The 21,431-nt window shown below is 38.2% G+C and overlaps 1 protein-coding gene across 1 annotated transcript in view; it reads left to right on the top strand.

Moving 5' to 3' along the window:
* Positions 1-21,431, top strand: part of LOC113238956 (dystrophin, isoforms A/C/F/G/H) — a 429,949-nt gene that overhangs the window by 42,103 nt on the left and 366,415 nt on the right. The window contains exons 15-17 of the mRNA XM_026475816.1: positions 14,252-14,356; positions 14,457-14,588; positions 14,716-14,923. Of these exons, the coding sequence (XP_026331601.1) occupies positions 14,252-14,356; positions 14,457-14,588; positions 14,716-14,923 (445 nt within the window). The remainder of the gene's footprint in view (positions 1-14,251; positions 14,357-14,456; positions 14,589-14,715; positions 14,924-21,431) is intronic.

Genomic DNA, 21,431 nt, shown 5'->3' with positions numbered 1-21,431 from the left:
AAAATAGAAGAAAGTGTTCTTTTTGATGATCAGCTTTCGTAGATTTAATTATGTCTATCTTGTTAGAGATACGAGTTGGCTCAAAGCTTAGGAGGAGAGTTGTATTGCTTTATAATGCTGTCAGAAAATGAAGTCAACATCAGCGTAGTTGCTTCTGGACAGGGACTTCGAGGATATTTATTTGGATTTAAATAAAGTACAATCGAAAGTATGAAGGGATTTATAGATATTAAAAAATAGGCATCTTTTAAATCGATGGTAGCTAGGTCGCTATCTTACGGTATCAATTTTGCTTCAATCTAGAGTTGGTTACTATAATATATAGCTCAAATTATAATGTTAAATTAAAAATATAACTCTAGCAATTATAATTTGAAAGAAATAAAGCTTCTAAAATTTTAACGTACTTTCCTTTCACTTTGGATTGGAGTACGGTTAGTTAAGAAATCCATCTAGCGGCGTATTTTACAACGTTTCTCTCGCTATCTACGTTGCGTAGCAAGCAAGAAAAGTAACCCTTATTTATCCTTAGGTATCTCACATAACATTTAATAGATGGCGCTGTCTCTTGTGTGAAAATAATTATAGCGTGGTCATTGGTTAAAACAATTGTATCGTGTAATCCTTTCAAAGGTTATTTTTAGGACTTAACGTTTGGTGCTATATTTGGCACTTGCGTTACGCTATTGCTATATTATATTCGTTAACGTTTGGTGCGAAACAGTTCTTTCGTTTAGAATAGAATAGACTGTAATAGAATATAATAGAAAACGTTTATTTACCAGAATACAGTAATTAAAAAGATCTAAAACAAAAATAGGTACAACTATTCAACCTGCAAGCAGGTGTGCAAATATTAATTGAATTAAATATTTTGGCCTCTAAAATTAATTGCATTTCAAATTAATATAAATTAGTATTTGTAAATTCTAAATATTCTTTATTATTATAGAAGCAATGTGTTATAAGCCATTTTGTCAATTATGATTTAAACGTAGGTCCGTGTAGTAATTTAAATTCATTTGGTAAACTATTGAAGATCTTTATGTACATACTTATTAAATCTGTTATTCTTATAAATAAACTTATGGCATTGAGGTTGATATAAAAGATTAATGATTTTAGCTTTGGTTTGCCTTTGTATCACTTCACCGCGCGTTTTAAAATACAGAGGATAAGTGTTCACAAATACACAGACGCCCCTTATATAGATGCTGCTTCTCGAGAGACAATTGCCTTAGTCTTCGCAGAGCGTAAACAAATCTATGTAGTCTCATACAAATTTTTTCGTTGTGTTCCTTCCCGTTAAGATGTTTATCGATTGTCAATCCAAGAAAGTTAAATGTAAAAGTTAACTTCATCTATAGTGTCGGTGTTGTAGTGAATTTTAATTGGTATGGGATTAGAATTGGACACTGATAAGCAATGACGTGTCAACCCACAAAAACTCGAAAATTGAGGTATATTATGTATTAAAAAAAAAGGTATTAATGTCAAATTGTACCTTGTCGTCTCTTTTACATTTCATAAACAGAAACTAAGTGTTTTGAATCCTCCAAATAACAAAACATGTTAAAAACAGTTGACATAAATCAATTGGCCACTATGGCTAAAAATAACTTTAAACTTAACTAAAAAACACGATACGCATGCTTTCGGGCAGACATGTGTAGGGTACACGTGTCAGTGCACTTCCAGGTACCTGTCGTTTTATTGCCAACTGTGTGAAGAAATATGATGACTACTAATCAAAAACAAAAAAAAAGGTGAATGCAAATTATATGTATAGAATAATAAATATTTCTCTCCATGCCACATAAGTACGTTGTTTATCTTTATAAATCTCTAAAGTTTTGTCCTACAATAAGTGTCGTTCCTCTACTAAACTTATAAGTAAATCATGCATTTTAATAGTCGCAATAAAATTAGTGGTGCAACAGCGGTACTTTGCAACACCAGTTCACGCGCATAAACGTTCGTTTACTGACATTGCGCCCCATACAATAACGGCAGAGTGCGTCGAGCCGGGTGTAGACAAGATTTTTTTCTTGTCCGGCGTCGAGTCTGAGTACACAGCTCGTGTGTAGAAACGACACGAATTCTTGCATAGACCTGGCGACTTTTCTTAGCGTGTACACGCGCCGTTATTGTTTGTCAACATCTAATTATTATACGATCTAAATGTCATAAATTTAGTTTTGATTATATTAATACGTATGTCATTAATGTCCATCCAACTTATTACATCTGTCAGTGCTTTATTTATGTCGGTGCTAAGCGTCGCTATGTTTTCGCATGTTATTATAAGAGTTGTATCGTCAGCAAATTAAATACATTTATGGTCAATAGCATGTGGAAGGTCGTTAATATAAAGGAGGAATAGTAAAGGATTGAGGATGCTACCTTGAGGAATTCGTTGTTTTTAAGTGTGATCTGAAGGTTTGTTTGTCAAGTATATTATTGTGTTTGTTTTTTGTAAATCCACTTATTTCTGTAAATTGTGTTCGATTTGTTAAGTAACTTCCTACCCAATCAAGGGCAAGATCCCTTCCTCTAATGCCATATATTTCAAGCTTGTGTAAGAGTTTATTGATGCTGTACTTCGCGTTTGATTACGCTATTGATATATTATGTAGCATAACAAGCATTGTGGGTTGTAGGTATGTGATAATGTTTTTGTTACGTTTTAGCAGGTTTTATTATGAATTTGAGCTAGCGGTGAAACATTGGCAACATTTTGCTTGTTGAAGTGAATAAGTTAAGATAATACTTAAATCGTATTTTAGCTATAAGTTAGCTAATAGTTCGTGAGATATAAATCAATTGCATCTTATTCAAGTGCGTTTGTTTATATACTAAGTTATTGTATTTTTTGGAAGTAAAAGTAGGATAGGAGTAAGTAATTGTAAAGTTTAAGTAACCTCAGTTACCTTTATAACATGGTAACCAATTAAATGTAATCAATGAACTTTAAAATGCACCTGTTATATTGTTACAAATTTATATAAAATTAGGCCATTTATGTTTGTAAACTAAACAAGTAAATCCTCGCTGCAATCTAGTTTTATATCTTGCCAAATAAAACCCTTCAAGGACCCGAAGTGTTTTGGTGCAACAGTCATTCACTCACACTCCATTTGAATAGAGATAATCCAATCTACATCAATAACAGGCATACTGCCGTATGAAAGCGCTTTGATTGAACTTTTATAAAATGAGGGCTGTGAGTTTAAGACGTCGGGCGTTTGGTGTGTTTTTATTTAAGCTGATCTTGATTCGTCCAGAAATTCAGTCTTGCGTCAAATGGGAAATCCCACGTCCGAGTAGTCGTTAGTCAAATCGGAAAACTTTCAGACTGCTTCGCTGTAGAGGTAGAAGAACATATGACGGTTACTATTCTCTTTTGTTCTTATCTTTTTCTAAGCGCAAAAATAAAACTCGGGTGTTGGAGCCTCAGCAAGGAATAATGTATACAAAGCACTTGATGTTTTGTGAGTAAGCGCTAGTATGTTTGATTGCTGTTTCAAATCCTAATTTTTGCATTTATTTAGTTATAATATTGATTTTAGTGAATATCGTGATGTTTTATTGTCACGATATTAATTTACATACGATCGAATAATTTAAAAAACGAATAATTTATATATTATACGATCTGAAAGAGGTTGACGGGCCACTGCCGTGGATTTTGTCTACCAAGTACTCAGAACCTTTCGTATAAAATTTTTGTTTCATTAGTTTTAAGCCTCGTAAATGGTAATTGTTGAATACAAACGGGAATCTGATTCTTTTTCTTCTTCTTTTCTCTTCTTGGCGGCGCCCCTTTTAATGGTAACCTATCACAAACTCGAATTTATTTTTTCCGAATATCATTACTCTGAAAACGGTTCGCCTTTTTTTTCATTAGTGCGATGACAGTTTTGGTATAAAATTGCAATTGCAGAAATGTTAAGACATTACGTGTTCTTTGGGCAGAAGTTTGTTTAGTCTAATCATGTTTGTTATACTGTCTGTTTTCCATATAATTTAGATTGTTGAAAATTCGTTTAGATAAAATTATTATTCTTAGATAAAATTATACCGCCATACAATTTCACCGTACAGCTCCAAAATTCTGGACTGTAGGTGTTAGATGGTCCACTGCAAGTCCCACTTACGTAATTTTCGTCATACCATTGTGCTATGTTTTTGCTGTCATCTGAAATGTAATTGCAATACAATGGTCTTGAGTATTCAATAAATAACATATAACTGAATCGAGGCGAGTACCAAAACCGAATTTGTTTGCATTTCCTAGCTGAATCGACCCTTTCTGTGGGTTTAGGTTAGGTTAGTATATGAAAAAGGGGCACGACCCGATCGAGCGAACCGAGCGACTACAACTCAATCAAATTAACTTGCACCTTTTCCCATATTTTCTAAACACGCGAGGTATTTAAATTTGAGTTGTATTGTGCGACACGGTCTAATACATTTCATCATTCAGCTATACGACGCCCACTGCTGGGCATAGGCCTCCCCCAACGATCTCCACGACGATCGGTCCTGCGCTGCCCGCATCCATCGGCTTCCCACGACCTTCACCAGATCGTCGGTCCACCTGGTGGGGGGCCTACCCACTGAGCGTCGTCCGGTGCGCGGTCGCCATTGAAGAACCTTTCCACCCCAACGATCATCGGTTCTCCTAGCTATGTGCCCCGCCCACTGCCACTTCAGCTGAGCAATTCTTCGAGCTATGTCGGTTACCTTAGTTCTCCTACGGATTTCCTCATTTCTGATTCTATCACGCAGGGAAATACCGAGCATCGCTCTCTCCATTGCCCGCTGAGTGACCTTGAGCCTTCTTATAAGGCCCAGTGGTCCCTCACTACTACGTTTTTCACACTACGTTTCTGATCCATATGTGATAACTGGCAACACACACTGGTCAAAGACTTTCGTCTTGAGACATTGAGGTAATTTGGACGCAAAGATTTTTTGTAGTTTCCCGAACGCTGCCCATCCGAGCTGGATTCGACGAGAGATCTCTTTCTCAAAGTTGAACTTACCTAACTGGACTGTCTGCCCCAGGTATACGTAATGGTCAACAACTTCGAGTGTAATGCTCTCAATTTTAACTGGAGCGGGTACAACATGGACATTCGACATGATCTTCGTCTTGTTCATGTTCATCTTAAGACCCACTCTTTGGGAAACACTACTGAGATCTTCGAGCATTGTGTTCAGGTCTCCCAAGGTCTCAGCCATAAGAACTATATCATCGGCAAATCGAAGGTGTGTTAGGTACTCGCCATTGATGTTGATGCCAAGTCCTTTCGAGTCCTGAAGCTTGAAAATATCTTCCAACGCAGCAGTGAACATTTTCGGATATATCACACGTCCTTGTCTCACGCCTCGTTGCAGTTGGATAGGATTAGAGCTCTGGTCCTGCAATCGGACTAACATAGTGCCGTTTTTGTTAAGTACATTAACACCTTTATATACCTATAGTCTATTTGGCACCTTTGGAGAGAATGCAGGACCGCCCAGGTCTCGATCGAATCAAAGGCCTTCTCATAGTCCACAAACGCTAAGCAAAGTGGCCGGTTATACTCCTCGGTCTTCTGTATAAGCTGCCGCAGCGTATGGATGTGGTCTATGGTACTAAAACCCTTTCGGAAACCGTCTTGTTCGGGAGGTTGGAAGTCGTCAAACCTGCGAGCGAGACGATTCGTGATAACTCTCGAAAACAACTTATAGATATGGCTCAGAAGCGAGATTGGCCGATAGTTCTTCAAGAGTGTTTTATCACCCTTTTTGAAGAACAGAACGACCTCGCCTCTGCCCCATGCCTTCGGCGTTTGACCTTCGACGGTGACAGAATTGAAAAGCTTCTGGAGGACTTTAAGTTTCGGCTTGCCACCCGCTCTCAGAAGTTCTGTAGTGATTCCATCATCGCCCGCCGCTTTGTTGTTCTTGAGTTGTTTGAGAGCCACACTAATCTCATACAGGTTGACGTCCGGGATATCTTCGGTATAATGTCGGGTAAGCTTGGCTCTGGGGTCTCTAACCTCGCTTTCAACAGGTGCTTTCGTGAAGTATAGCTGTCGATAGAAACTCTCTATCTCCGTCAGGATTTCAGGCTTAGATGAAATGATGCTACCGTCAGTCAGTCAGTCTTTAGCTTCGTCAGTTGGCTTTGCCCTTTGGGAAATTGATTGTTCCCCTGACAAACAATAAAACGGCCTCATGAACTTTGTGAATTATAATTATAATTACTTTGTTTCGTGGTTTTTACAGGGTTGTATCAAATCGAGCAAACAATTTGCAATCGCTGTCATGACAATATATGTAATAAAAAACTGTCAAACATTTACGGCAAGTGTGATACTCTCCTTGGCGACTCTCGTCCAAAAAAACTGCCACTGATAATAGGCGGCGTCTAAGGCCGCCACAGCCCAATAGACAGATCTCTCGCGAACACCTTGGAGCCTTTGTTCCGCTCAATGGCCTCTTTAATACGCTCTGTATTAAATTGGCGTATGTCGCTAGTCAAAGACTTCGATATCTGCCTATTTAGCCGCCTGTAGTGACTGGCATCCTCTTGAGTTCTGTAGCCTCATTTCATTTCTATATTCCATGAGTTGAAGTGTTTTGTCGGAGAGTTTCTTTATTCTGGTACGGTGGGTTTTGAAAAACTTGGACCCAACCGTACGGACAGTGTCCAGCACCATGTTGTTTAGATCGTCCACATCTATGCAGTTTTCGAGGGCTTCGAAGCGGTTTTGAAGTTCGAGCTGAAAGCTCTCGTGGTTTTGGAGTTGTGCAGGTATTGGTCGGAGCTCTATCAGTCGAGTTCTTTCCAGCCGGATATTGATATTCAATGTGCCTCGTACCAACCGGTGATCACTTCCTGTTTTAACGGTGTTGATCACAGAGACATCATTGAATATATGCTTATTCGTCGGCATGATAAAGTCAATCTCATTTTTTATTTTGCCGTCCGGACTCATCCAGGTCCACTTACGAGTTGGAGATTTCCTGAAAAAGGTGTTCATCATATAGAGGTTCTCCTTTTCCATGAAATCAACCAACATCCGGCCTCTGCGGCGTTCCCTTGTCCAGCTCCGAATTGCCTCACTCTCAGTTTATCACCGCAACGCTTTCCCAACTTTGCATTGAAGTCCCTCATAACAATCGTGTAGTGGGGTTTGTAGCTATGCATGGCTTTTGAGATCTCCTCATACATAAATAAAATAAATAAAAAAATAAAATATTGTTTATTTCAGATTCGCATCCATAAAATTTTGTTAGTAGTTAGTAACAACAATTTACTTAGAACTAAGTTAGTAAGTAATTAACTCTTTATTAGTAAATAAAATCATAATATAAATGAAATTGGAAAAGGAGGGAGTAATATACCCATTCCGAAATCGTCAATTCCGAAGATGGACACACACTCCCTTGAGATGTTCCATCCAATATTTTTGGATAGGACCCTCACACCTGCCAGCAATCGCCTTCAGGACTCCGTTGGTGCCGCCGCGCAATCTGCATCTCAGGGAGTTCACCTTTTTACGCATGATCGCAAAGAAATCATCAACGCGGGCTTCGGCAAACATCCCAGATGCGCTGCAGAAGCGCGGCATCCCCAACAAAGCCCTGAAGATGTTGTTGTATTGTACGCGCAGGGCACTGTATGCACTCTTAACTTAACATAGTCTCCACTTTGTCATCTGGGTGTGTCGAGATCGGAGCATAAACCTGAATGACATTCAACGAATATCGTTTTGATATTCTGAGTATCAGGTATGCCAGCCTGGTCGACACACTTCCGATGGAAATCACGTTGTTAACAAGGGACTTGTGGACAATAAACCCGACACCGCCAAGGGACTGTTGGTCGCCCACCCGGTAGTACAGTAAGTTGCCGGAATTAAGGATTATCGAGTCCTCCCCCTCTCTTCGGACTTCAGATAGCCCAATGATATCCCAGCGTAACTTACTAATAGCTTCTTCCAATTCTGTGAGCTTTGCGTCGGTCCTCAATGTGCGCGTGTTGTAGGTTGCCAGGTCCAGTCGTCGTTGTTGATGGTAGCCGGGTCTCCCCCGGGGATTCTTCGCACCCCATGCCCTGTTTCCAAAGCCGCTACCGTGACTAGGAAGAGCAGGACTGCCGGGGACTAGGGGCCAATTCTTTGGTGTGTGTATCATAGGGGGGGTTGTGCCATAATCGCCACGCTTGGCAGGCGGGTTGGCGATCGCAGTTCTGGCCAAGATGGGTAGAAGACGCTGCTGCCCGTCTTCTTCTGATAATTTTTTCCTTAGTCGCCTTTTACGACACCCACAGGATAAGAAGGGGGGTGGTGCTATTCTAGGCCGGCACCACACGGCACAATACATTTAGTATCTGTAATAAGAAATAGTGTAACAAAAATTAATTATAGATATCGTTTTTTTACAAAATAAAAATATTCAATTAGATACATTAGTCAAACGGTTTGTTGGGGAAATAAAAATCTGGAAACGAATGCCTTGTCTGTATGTCAAAATAGTGAAACATTAAATGGTATAATGAACAAACCGTAATGTGATACGATTCGGATTAATTAAACAAAACCTATTCAATAAAAGTCTAAAGGTTTTCGGAGAAACAAAACTCTGTAAATCGTGTTTCTAGCTTCTGATAGGCAACCCTTTTTCGGCCTTCATTGCAGGCATTTCACCAGGGTCAAGTTCTTAAAAATTATGTGTAAAATCATAGCGAAAGCAGGGGATAAATTTGACATTTACGAAATTTATCCCATTTCAGGATGTACGATTTTTTTCAAGAATAGGATTCCTTCTAGAAGCGTAAAGCGTATTTGTGAAGTCGACCTTCAAGAACAGCCTGTTCCCGTAATTTTTTTTTGTTCTTGGTTTTTAACTTTTGTCTTTAAAACGGCTAAGCTTTTTATTAAGTAATCAAAATTTATAATAAAATGAAACTTATGACAAAAATATACATAAAATAAAAAAATTGTAACAGTGAAAATTATTAAAAGCAAGCTCATAAATAAGTGGTTTAATAGTCAGTGGAACCTCACAGGGCATGAGTAACGGCTCTACAACGGCTAAGTATGAGGTAGCAAATTGTTGCCTGTGGAATACGACATAATACTCTGGAAAGACGTGAAAAAGAAAAAACTCTCCTTCTTTGTGTAAATTTTGGGCAAGATCACTGAATACTTTTCTTCTGAGCAAATCCCTTGCGTGCTCAATGGGATTAAGGTCGGCCGACTGAGCAAGCCACTGTAGCACCATGATAGCGTTCTCGCGGAACACATTCGTCACCAGAATTGCAGTGTGTGCACTATCCTGCATAAACATTGAATCTTGATCGAGCTGCTGTCGGTAAGGAATTACCATGAGTTGCTCAACTTCGTCGCAGTATCCTTCCGTATTCAAATTGCGTTGTGTCCAAACGAAATCAGTTCTTCGACCCAGGCGTATTCCTCCTGTAGCCTTGTAAAAAGGAAATTTGGAAACGGGATTAAGAAGAGAGATAGAAACAAAACAAAAAAAGGTTCAGACAAAGACATATGAGGTATAAATAAACAATTAGTATAAATATAGGAGAAATATTGTGTTTTTATACAACACCAAAATTGTCGTATTATTTTCTAAAATAAATTACAAATAAAATCCTAGTATATTTTCATGAATAGTGTTCCACCCCTGGGTTGTGAATATTCCAAGGATTCGCACGAGCGTTAAGCGTTACGCTGAAACATTTGTAAGGCGAACGGCCATGGAGTGGATTTTCGTGCTCGCAAATTTATTCCCAGAAAGTTATAAATTGGGCGTTTCCAAGGCGAGAGTGAATAGGCATTATTCAGGTGTGCATGCTCCATCGTCGACTTCATCGTTACTTACCATTTATAAATAAATGCCCATTTATGTTATAAAAAAAGTACTGACGCTCTTAGTTGTAAATTAGCTTTTAGCCCTAATAGCAAATTTTTTCACGACGACGATACTATTAATAACAACGGCATTACCCTAGAGCAAAAAGCCATGCAATTAAATTGTGAAAGTATCAAAGTAAAAATGTTTTCTACGTTACAAAATTTTCGTACTTTTTTAATTGCGTGCACTGTAGACAACAACAGTACTCCATACAAGAGCGGACGTGAGCTTGAGATTAAGAAGCTACTCGGACGTAAAGTACAGTGTGACTTTGCGACATAGTGAAGCCAACTTACTTGGCTGCAGTTTTAGTAATTACTCGGCTACAGTGGCCGAAACTTAAATTGGCAGATTTTTTTTTATATCTATGGAAATAACCAAATCTGAGACGTGTATGTGGATTGAGTGAGCACCCCCTGTAAAAGGTTTAAAATATATTAGTCATTTAGTAAAAGTTCTAAAATAATTGTACAAACCAATCTTTCTATTTGTAAAAAGATAAAACAGAAAAATAACTTAATCTATGCTCATTCAGTTCTCACAGAGGGCCAGTCAGATCTACAAAAGTATTAATATTCTTGTACTAGTTTTCAGTAAAAGTTTAGTTAAACTATCGTTTTTAACTACAGATCGATTAGTGCCTTTTTCAAATTTTTACAAGTACTTTCTTATGCTCACTCAATCCGCACGCTTTTAAAAGGAACGATTTCTTAACAAGCAAATAAGAGAATTAAATTTCGTTTATGTCTAGATTTAGAAAAAGTTACATATGAATTTGTAAAACATAAAACAAGCCACTAATGTGATACGTTTTTTAATAATATATTTTTTTAAGTGCTCACTCAATCCTCCAATTTCTGAAAAGTAACAAACGTCAATATCTTTGGATTTGTAAGTATTACAGAGACTATAATTGGTAAAGTTTTAGTAGTAATTTACTACTAAATATCTGCCGTTTCAGATTTCGTTTTTATTGTTTAGATAAAAAGATATTCGTTTTTTATTATATATATGAAAATCCATAATGCAAAGTGACCACACGTTATGAAAATGCCAAAATGAACTTATTACGTAGGTACAGTATTAATATGAAGTGTTAATTAACGAGTATACTTACGTTGTGGTGATCATAACGACTTCATTATCATACAAACGAACAAATACGGGCTCAGACTCCATTAGTATATTATTGAGGTATTTATTGAATACTAGCTATAGAGACACCCGTAACGAATACTTGAGGACTCGAATCGTGACATAAACACACACGTAATCTAAGTATCGACGTGATCTGAGATTGGTACAACGATATCTATACTTACCACTAGCATTTCAAATCTTTAGATTGGGACGAATATACTGTTTATACGACGGAAAGGTTTTGTGGAAAACAAGCTACCATTTAATAAGTATGGGTACATGCATAGGTGGACATATCACCCGTGTTAAATTGTGTGGCCCAACGCTCACATGACACGTGAAGCTTATGTTTTTTGGCACTCAGCTACGGGGTCCTAAAATGTAGTGAAACCTCTAGTATTCTGTTGAAATATATGAAATTTAATGAAGTACCATTACCAAGCCTGGAGTGGAGTTTGAATTACACGTAGTGTGACTTAGAAGTTATGCCATCTAGACAGACAATTACTGATCCTAGAAAATCTTATTATATTTCTGTTAGTGTGTAGATTGAAACAAGTAACTCGTGCTATGTGTCGCGAAGATGTCGTGTGGCGCTTCGATGGCGAGCTATTATTGCGGGCGAAGAGGCGCGGCGGTGCGTGAACTCGCCCATCGCTAGAATGGCGCTTGACTGAGATTAAATTTAAACAAGGAAACATCGAAAGTTTGAGTGCAACGTTATGACCCCGCGGGGAGCGCGCGTCTATTTCTGAGACTACGAAAACATTGATGTCGCGGGCGGGAGGGTGGCGGGGTGAGGCGACTAGCTTCCCGTTTGGTAAAGTGCGAATGAAGTGATATTCAGTGCGCCCGCGTCGGTCGCGCCCATTGGTGCGCAACGCGTTGCGATTAGCAAATCAGGATATACCTTTGTCTTCTTCAAATTAACAGAAAAAACCATTTTAAAAGGTAAGACATACTCGCGAGTGGTGCGGCGACGGGGCGCGCCGCGTGCCCAAAGATAGCGTTCAAATGTTGAATGTGTTTACTAGCAGTGCGAAAGCATTATGATTATCTCAGGTTAACGAGAAAAAAGTCGTATTTCGATTTGGAGTAATCTTCTAAGAATTAATTTCGAATCAACAATAACTGTAAAACGATGAGTAAGTGTTGTACTTGTTGTTGAGAATCTTATAGGAGAATAATGCACCAATTATTTCAATTCGAAAAGCGAACATAATTGCTGAAGTCATTCTTAACAATCATAATGTATATATATTAAATTACACAAACAAAGTAATAAAAAATAGCCTAAAAATACATGGAACTAATGGGAATAATTATGACGTGCTAAGGTTACAATTGTTCCACATGGAACTGAGTACGTGGAACTACTGGGAGTAAACGGTAATAATGCAGATATTTTTTGCAGTAGATACATGAAAATTGAATAGCTACTAGAACTTGAAAAATCGACACTTCGTGTTAGATTACACTAAGTGTACCTCACGTCGTGATGTGGCGTAGACCGTATTATTGTCTTATGGCATCAGAGCTTTTCCTAAAAACGAACCGTCCCGTAGCGGGATGAGACCAAAACACCGTAATATGAAGCCTTCTAAGGTCATTCAGGGGGCCTACCACAACCTCTCAAGACAAAATTACTTTAATCTTACATTGACTTTTCGTACTATAAAGCTTGCGCTTATTATAATGTTAAAACTGTGGTGTTTTATTTGCAGCTTTGTGACTATTCATTCACTAAGTTCGGACTATGACGCGACTTTAACATTAAAGTGATATATTACTCTTAAGTCAAATTTAGCGATCTTAAACTAATTACTCGGACGCAGTGGAACAACATTATACCCGAATTCATTGCCTAAATATTGATTAAATGTTAAGTTTAACTTATTTATTTCCATAAATCTCTTCAATATTTTCTTTATTTTTGATTTAATAGTACATAGAAAATAATTTCTCGTTAAATAAAAATACGCGACGTTTATTTCGTAAAACTATGACAGCGACATCTATATGCTCATTGGCGACACTAACAGTTGACACTAGATCATAATTCCGAATTCACTACGTGGGTATGAAGACTCCGCTTGTTTTATTTATTTTTCTTTATGAAAATGTGGAAAAATAATAGGAAACGACGTAATTTTAATAGATTTCATTATTACATACTTTCTTTTTTTAACAGTTCAAATATTCTCAATGTAAATAATATTAATTACTTTAACGTTATACTACGGTAGGACGCTTCGGAATATAAAAATAAAGAGATGGCATCATATAGTTCATATAGCGTTATTTCTTTCCTATTTTTAGTAAGGAATAGACAATATTGGGAAATCATTCGTTCTTTCAGTCACTTTAACAATAATACATTACTTGGTTGACAAGTTTGTCATGGTTCGAATACGAGTAATATGATATAATAAGCTTACTTTAAGCTTACATTGAAATAAGATTGTTTTTGGAAAGGTAATGGTAGGACCCCAGGACTGTTTTTGCTTTTAAACCAGTGCGCAATATATTGACGAAGGTATCGCACATATCATATGTCTTGGGTAATTCCACCATTTCTTTCCCAGACCTTAAGAGAGTCTAGTCGCAGAAGTAACAATTCATGGGGCAGAATTGTAGCATCACTCGGATAGGCAATCTTATTTTCGGTAGCCTGAAGACGTACTTACAGTTAAAGGGATGACAATAATTTAAAGATAGGAAATGAAACGATTTTATTTGTCTAAATCGTGTCTGTTTTTTTTTCACACAAATCAACGTTACGGGCCCTTTACGGGTCCCACGGTCACGGGTGACTTGCGAAAAAATAGTTTCATTTCCTATGTTGTACTAATCGCGAAAACCCAATCTTAGGTTTTAGCGATTGTTACACATAGGAAATGAAACTGTTTTCCCGGATTTGAATCGCGTATATTTGTTTTTTTCAAACCAACTATCATTTCGTGAACTTTACAGGTCCCATTCACACATTCACAGGTCCGTCAACCGTGACAGTGTGACCCGTAAAGGGCCCGCCACTTTGTTTTGTTCGAAAAAACAAATATACGCGATTTAAATCCGGAAAAACAGTTTCAACTCGATAATAATTGGAAAAGTAAAACTACGTGTGGAGCTAAATCACAGGGGTGATTGTACTCTTGAGTATGAAGGTGATTTGGTGTCGCAGGCTCGCGAGGAGGAGCTGGCGCGGCGTCTGCGCGAGATGGAGGTGGCCGCGGCCCACGCGCCCGACGCGCGCGACCTCGCGGCGCTCAGACCCGACCTCGAGCAGGTGCGCTCGTGTCGTTTACATCTGCCGAATGTCATTACATCGACGCAGAGACCGGTTGGTATTTGAATATATTCGCAACGGCCTTTTCCCCGGCGCGTAGGCGGCGGCGAAGCTGAGCGCGCACCGCGAGTACATCAGCAGCAAGTTGGCCGCGCTGGGGAAGTTCAGCGCGCGGCTGGAGGCGGCGGGCGCGTGGGCGGCCGCGGCGCGGGCCGACCTCGACGCGGCTCGCGCGAGCGATGCCCCGCAACGCGACCTGCTTCTCGGCCAAATCACGGTCGGTGTAGCTATTTGCATGTCCGGCTCTATTCGCATTTCCGGCACCGTTCACAAGAATCACGGATGCGTTCGCCATGCAGAGTCGCGCCGGCGAGCGGGAGGCGGAAGTACGCGAAGTGCTGGAAAACTACAACAATTTGGAGCGCGAATGTGCGAGCGCGCAACAGGGTGTTGCGACGGAACTGCGCGCCGCGGCCCAGCGGCTGCGCGACGATTGGGCGGAACTCCGCGCGGCGAGAGACCCGCGGCCCGAGGCGCACCGCGGCTCTGTGGACTCGTCCCCCGCTGGTGAGTTGCTCGACATGCATGCTTTTACACCGTCACGGTTTGGGCGTCAACTAATTCAAATTCATCGGCTGGTCGCCGGTCTATTTACAAAAATCATCATCATCAGTATATCCATTGCTTCCATGAGGAGTAAGTTATACGTGACTCCCGTACAGCACGCCAACTTTCTGTGAAAAGCGTAATTTCATAATTACAAATAAATGCTTCCAATCCTATTTGCAGAAGAAGAAAACTAATAAGAGCATCCCTAAAATGCACAAATTTCTTTGATAAGGACGCTATTAGTTAACATTCCCGTGACATTCTTACATAAACAAATCTTAAAAATATATTGACATACCTTTTTCGCATAAGTCATTTGTAACTGACAATTATTACAACTGTCACCGACAGCAGATTTGAAAAACAAAGTTTAGGGGGTGCAAATAGGACGTTTTCACAACATTCCAATATAAAAATAATTTCGTAACATAAGTTCAAAACATTATACCGGCAACACCTACTCTCGCTAGAAAAAAATCTATCTGGTCGAAGTAACTAATGGTCATAGTCTATTTACTGTTTTCTGACGCTTTTCTAGAATTTTTATATTTATTTTTATTAATACACGAAACATATTCACAATTGGCAATCACAACTGGCTATTTTAGATGCAGTATTTACATTTTATCATAATAATAACCAAATTGAAAAAACGGACATTTAAAATGTCACTCAACCATGTTTAAATACAAAAACAATGTCAAGTGCCTCCATCGACTGAATCAATATATCGAAGGTTTATTATACACAATGAAATTATGATTTTTGTTGTTACATCTCTTATTGATTATATTCAATGAGTGATTATATCGTTATAAAGATATCAAATGTGTAAATATCAATTGAAAATAGTTTATTTGTTGTTAAGAGGTATAATAACAAAAGGCATAAATTCAATGTGTATAATAAACCATTCAGTATAACGAACATTAGATATAATTATTGGGTAACATAATAAACTAATGGTATAAGTATTACCGGTATAATGTATTAAATAATATAACACATGACTTCCTACCTATGACAATACCTACTGACTTCGCAATTTTGTATTGACCGTTATGGTCGCAGTTGTAACTTAACTAACTTAGGGAAAGTATCAGTTCTATAAGATTATTTTTATGTGTTTTTGAGCCTAATACAGGAGTATTAGGCAGCGAGGACGCCGCGCTCGTCAATGCGCCTAAAACACTGGGATTATATTTATAATACATTATACTCAGTGAATGTTATATCTGAAATGTTTACATAAAAATGTACATTATGCCATCGGTATATTAAATTGAAAGTTGGTATATCAATCGTCTATTATACCCAATGACCTTTATATCTAGCAAGAATTCGACTGGGAACTGACAACCGATACTGTCTTAATTTTGACAACTTTACATTGACTTTACAGGTGAAGAAAAAATTGTTTGTATTATTTATACAGAATCTGATTTATTAAATAAAAATACGTAGTTTTTGAACATTTTTATTACACATACACTACGTATTTTTATTTAATAAACCAGATGGTATATAAATGACGCAAACAATTGTTTTCTTCACCTGTAAAGTCAACGAAAAGGTGTCTAAATTGAGATAGTACCGGTTGCCAGTTCACAGTCGATATGTCAAATGTTTGTATACCATGCATTATTTATACCCGTTGAGCGTTATATCGACGTAATATCTGCCCAGAGCTTCTGTCTGAGATCCACACAAGGGTTCCGATCAATGGCGACTGGCGCTTTGAAGAACACTAAGGTAGTGCACTAGCTTGACTTACGCAGTTAATTTCTACAGTGGTCTTAGAAGGCTACTCTTCCGAACATTGGGCGATAGAATTTAGAGCTGGAGTTCCTCAGGGTTCCGTAATGTCCGCAACTCTCTTTCTGCTGCATATTAATGATATATTAATTCCTGGTGCCTTTGGGTATGCTGATGACAGCACAGTTGTGGACTGGTACTTGACCAATGCAAGTGAAGAAGAAATCCAGCCTTATCGAGACTCCATGGTTAGTCCTTTGAATTTGATACTCAAGGCAGTCTCCGATTACGGCGATGCCAAACTTGTCAAATTTAATGCTGCTAAAACGCTGGCGTGTCTATTCTCCACAAAAAGGAGTCCATCCATACCGATAGCCGACCGTCTTCAGCTACTCGGAATGGGCCCGTCGTCCAATCTTAACTTCGGCAGATGCATTGAATCCATGGCCAAAAATGCAGCCAGGAAGCTTGGCATCCTTTCGAAGGTGAGGCATTACTTCACATCGGGACAGTTGCTTCTGCTCTACCAAGCACAAGTCCGGTCGCGTATGGCGTACTGCTGTCACTTATGGGATGGCTCTGCTAAATACCATCTAGCCACGTTGGACTCATTGACAAACGTATCAAGAGGCTTATAGGTGACTCGGAAGTAGTAGAGGCGAAGCTGTAGTGCCTTGAACACCGCCATAAAGTTGTCTGCTTATCGGTATTCTACAGGATATGTCACGGAGAGAGTGCGATGGAATTGCATAATTTGATTCCGCCTTCCCCTTTCCATCATCGAGGGAGCAGACGTGGGCTGGGATTCCACCTCTATGTTGTTAATATCCCCAGAATTCGCACGAAGCGTTTCGCTTATAGATCGAAATCCTGATGGCTTCGGATATCTATGGAGCCCAACACATAAACTCAAAACATTTTACAAATCAAATTGTGAAGCATCATGTTTAATTGGGGGAAAACCAAATGAGTTGTCCATATATATATCTAATGTACATATATCTAATCTCATAATTATGCCCACTGCGTGTGTATGGTATACTAACGGTTATTAGGTATAAGTCATCATTTAAGTCGCATTTTTCTTGAACAAATTCATATCTCAAACTTAAAAAGTTTTTGAATGCAAATTTCAAGTTACTCTGTTTCAAACTTCAATAGTCATTGGGTGTTTTACGCGGGGATATGGTGAAAATAAAATTGAACATCAATATTGTTTGTCATCATTGTTATTTTATGAACACAGACATATATCTAGATAGACGCCGCAAGTACAGCAATTTGTATGAAAACCGAGCGTGCCACATTTTATGTGTCCACCATGACGTCACATGAACTATTTAGTGATGGGAAACCTTCTTCAGCGCTAAATTGATTGATTGAACGGAATACACGTATTACATTCAATTAATCGATTCCAGTATTCGTTGATTACAAGAAGCCGTGAAATATTAATACAGTAGAAAAATACCAAAACAAGATAGTTATGTCCTGTATTAAAATAATAATTTAAACTTAAATTTTTAATCTACTTCAAATATTAAAATTATTGTCCTTGAATAATATAAGCTTCCTATACGACTGTCTTTTTGTAATAGAAGATCTTATCGATTGACTTAATAATAAAAACGGACGTCAATATATGAACTTGCCACTGCCTTAATAAAATTTACTAGATGGTTTTCCGTCGATGATTGATCAAATTGGTGAATGGCAAGACAACTGAAAATATTACTGCTGTCAAAACTAGGGTTAAAACTAGGGTGGTCGGCCTCGTGTAAAGTTTTTGTGATTTGATCATGATTTCTCGGATTTCTAACTCTGCATATTTGGAAAGCATCTTTGGTGGGATAAACTAGACTACTTTCGTCCTCGAAAGCAACGAACTCATACGTATGGCCAATTTCAGGTTTTTGTAAAGTCAGCGCACTGTTAATTCTTCGCATTATATATTTTTTTGTATTACTCCCAATAATTAAATAATAGTAATAATTAGTAAGTAATTATTTGCTCACTATATTCGGACATTCGAGGCGACGTGCTGCAAAAGTTATCGAAATTACAGATACTACTGATAAAAGATACTACAAAAATGAAAAAAAACGAAATGTTACTAAACGTTATAACAAAAAAAGTTATAGAATATTTTTATAATATTGCTAAGATCATAATAATTTTCGTCCCTTTGTTTTCAAAATCGATCAGAATCGAGAACAGTGTTGCATAACGTATACATCAATAAATGTTACATTTGGCCAAAAAAATGTACAAGCGGCCGTACCACAGAAACTGAATGCATTATGCAAAAGTGCGTTCGTTCGATATTCATGGCGTATTAACAAAGGATCGCAAATATATCGCACCAAGTAAAAGCCGCAATGTATTACAAATCTTGAGGCATACATTGAGTTGCATATTCGTTTTCTCAAAATTCGTTCAAAACCAAAATAATTGTTTTAAAAAAAAAATTATGCATCTTCTGATTACAAATTCACTCGCCCGTGGAAGGAAACATCCCTGTTTACCCGTTCATCCACAGTATTGGTGCTTTTGCAGTTTATAATGGCACAATTACGCATTTTTCGCGTCTTCGACTGGTGTTTATCTACGATAACGGTCGAGCGCGTTTTGAAGTGTAGCAGCGGCAAGTAAGTGAATTTCACTTACTTTGGGCACGGGAAGTACGTACACTTGCGGCGTCTATCTAGATATATGTCTGTGGTTATGAAGAAACAGTCACCAAAGGAAAAAATCACTTTAAATACCTAGGTAAATGTGTCAAAGTTCTCTGTAAAAAATTACACCTATATGACTGATTTGCCAAAAGGTGACAGATATGTGCGACGGTAACATGCTCTCAACCGCGTTTAATTAATTCGATAACGATTTACAAAAAAACTGCAATGAGAAGTGCAACAGGTATTTTTGCTAGAAGTGTCCTAGAAGAATTCGGGGCGTGTAGAAATGACTTCAGGTGAGCATTGGCTCCGATCCAACGTAATGCGAGTACACATACAAACAGTGGCTGTACCAGCGATTGGTGGCGGTATGAAATCACTATTACTGATTACATTTCTTGTTTGGTTCGTTGGCGTGGGGTTACAATGAATAAACACGTTAACGAAGATTTTCACGTCACACATTGCTTTATAAAGTTTCGTCATTATTATTTCGTGTTTATATATCGTCTATATCGTCGTGTGGTTACCTCGAATGCATTCCATTATATTCATGTGTTTGCGGTAAATCTTTCGTACGTTGTTGTGACCGCAAAAGTTTATTAGGCTTAAATCCTTCAGCTGGGCGCAGGTCTCTTTGGGGAATTCACACGTTACCAGTGGCATTACAACGCATCAGTCATCGGTAAAATCAGTGTTGAAGAATATTTCACGTCCATAATTAAAGTTGTGCGTAAATAATAGTAATTTATAGTAAGTTGTTGGTAAGTTGGAAAACAGTGATTTCTGTTGCATGTTTATGCTACACGAAAGACAACGCAATGTGCGTCGACAGTAGCGTAGACTCACTGATAAGGAAAGACATGTGACGGATGTAGTTCTTCACAAAAAACAATACACATACAGTGCACATGAATGTGGATGCGCACAGGTAGCTCAGGGTTTCAAAAAAGAGCTCACTGTGTGTAGAAAACACGTCGTACTGGTCGATCTTAACACGCAGTAGGTACGTTATTATATTGTAAAGGTGAAAGGCATAAACACTCCCTTGTTATCTAAATAGAGTTTTACCATTGAATTTTATCACCTCCAAAACCGCGTCCACACACCGTGTTTTAAGTTAAAGCGGCGAATTCTGCCCGTGTGGCGTGAGGATGCGCGCTCAGGTGAGGGCTACGCCGCATGGTTCTTCTCAGACCTTGACCAGTCATTAAAATGAAAGTTTTCTGAACCTGCGTGATTTTTGAAATGTCCTCCCATCATTATTGCCACCTATAAATGAAATCAATCGCCCTTCCCTGTCCCAAAGACGCTTTCAGAACTATTTTTAGACATTACCGAATCTGTTAAGGTATAGTTCGCTGTTAAACGGAAAAATAAACAAAAAACTTAACTTTGTAAGGTGTTTTTTAAGTAGAAAACCACCGTGGATCGAGTATGTAATCTTTAGATCAGCATTATATATTTTTCTTATAATATTGTCTTCTTTTAGAAATTCAAGAAATGAAAACATGCGCAACCAAAGAATATTTCCTAAGTAATTAAATGATTACACTACATATTGGGTCCTAATAAATCGAAAAAAATAAAATTACTCATTGCCGATTGAATCTTAAAAACAATGTACGACCAAATTAAAGATAAAAAAAAATTCTACTTTATATTAAAACATGAAAGACGAAAATGTTACCGGGTGGAAGAGAATGACCGACAAAGTCGAAAACTGTGAAGAGTCTTAAATATGTACTTAACTGTACTGAAAGACTTTTGCTGTAAGTGTAATAGTTTCCGAGTTATTCGATGATAAAAATTTGCTTGAAAAGTCTGTGTTGTCAACCTTACATAAAAGAACAGCTGTTTGTAGGCAACTACTGGGAGCTACTCAGGGCTAAACTTTATAATTTAATACGTCGTTGACCTCCGTCATCATGTGAATGATTATTAATTATGCGGGTATTTTATTTTATTACTTCGAGAGTAATTTACACCACTAAATTCCGTGTATGACGACATGGCGACTCAATATTTACATT

The sequence above is a fragment of the Hyposmocoma kahamanoa genome, unplaced genomic scaffold, assembly GCF_003589595.1.
Source record: "Hyposmocoma kahamanoa isolate Upper Pololo Valley unplaced genomic scaffold, ASM358959v1 98972, whole genome shotgun sequence".
NCBI lineage: Eukaryota > Metazoa > Arthropoda > Insecta > Lepidoptera > Cosmopterigidae > Hyposmocoma > Hyposmocoma kahamanoa.
This window is presented reverse-complemented; position numbering and strand designations above follow the sequence as displayed.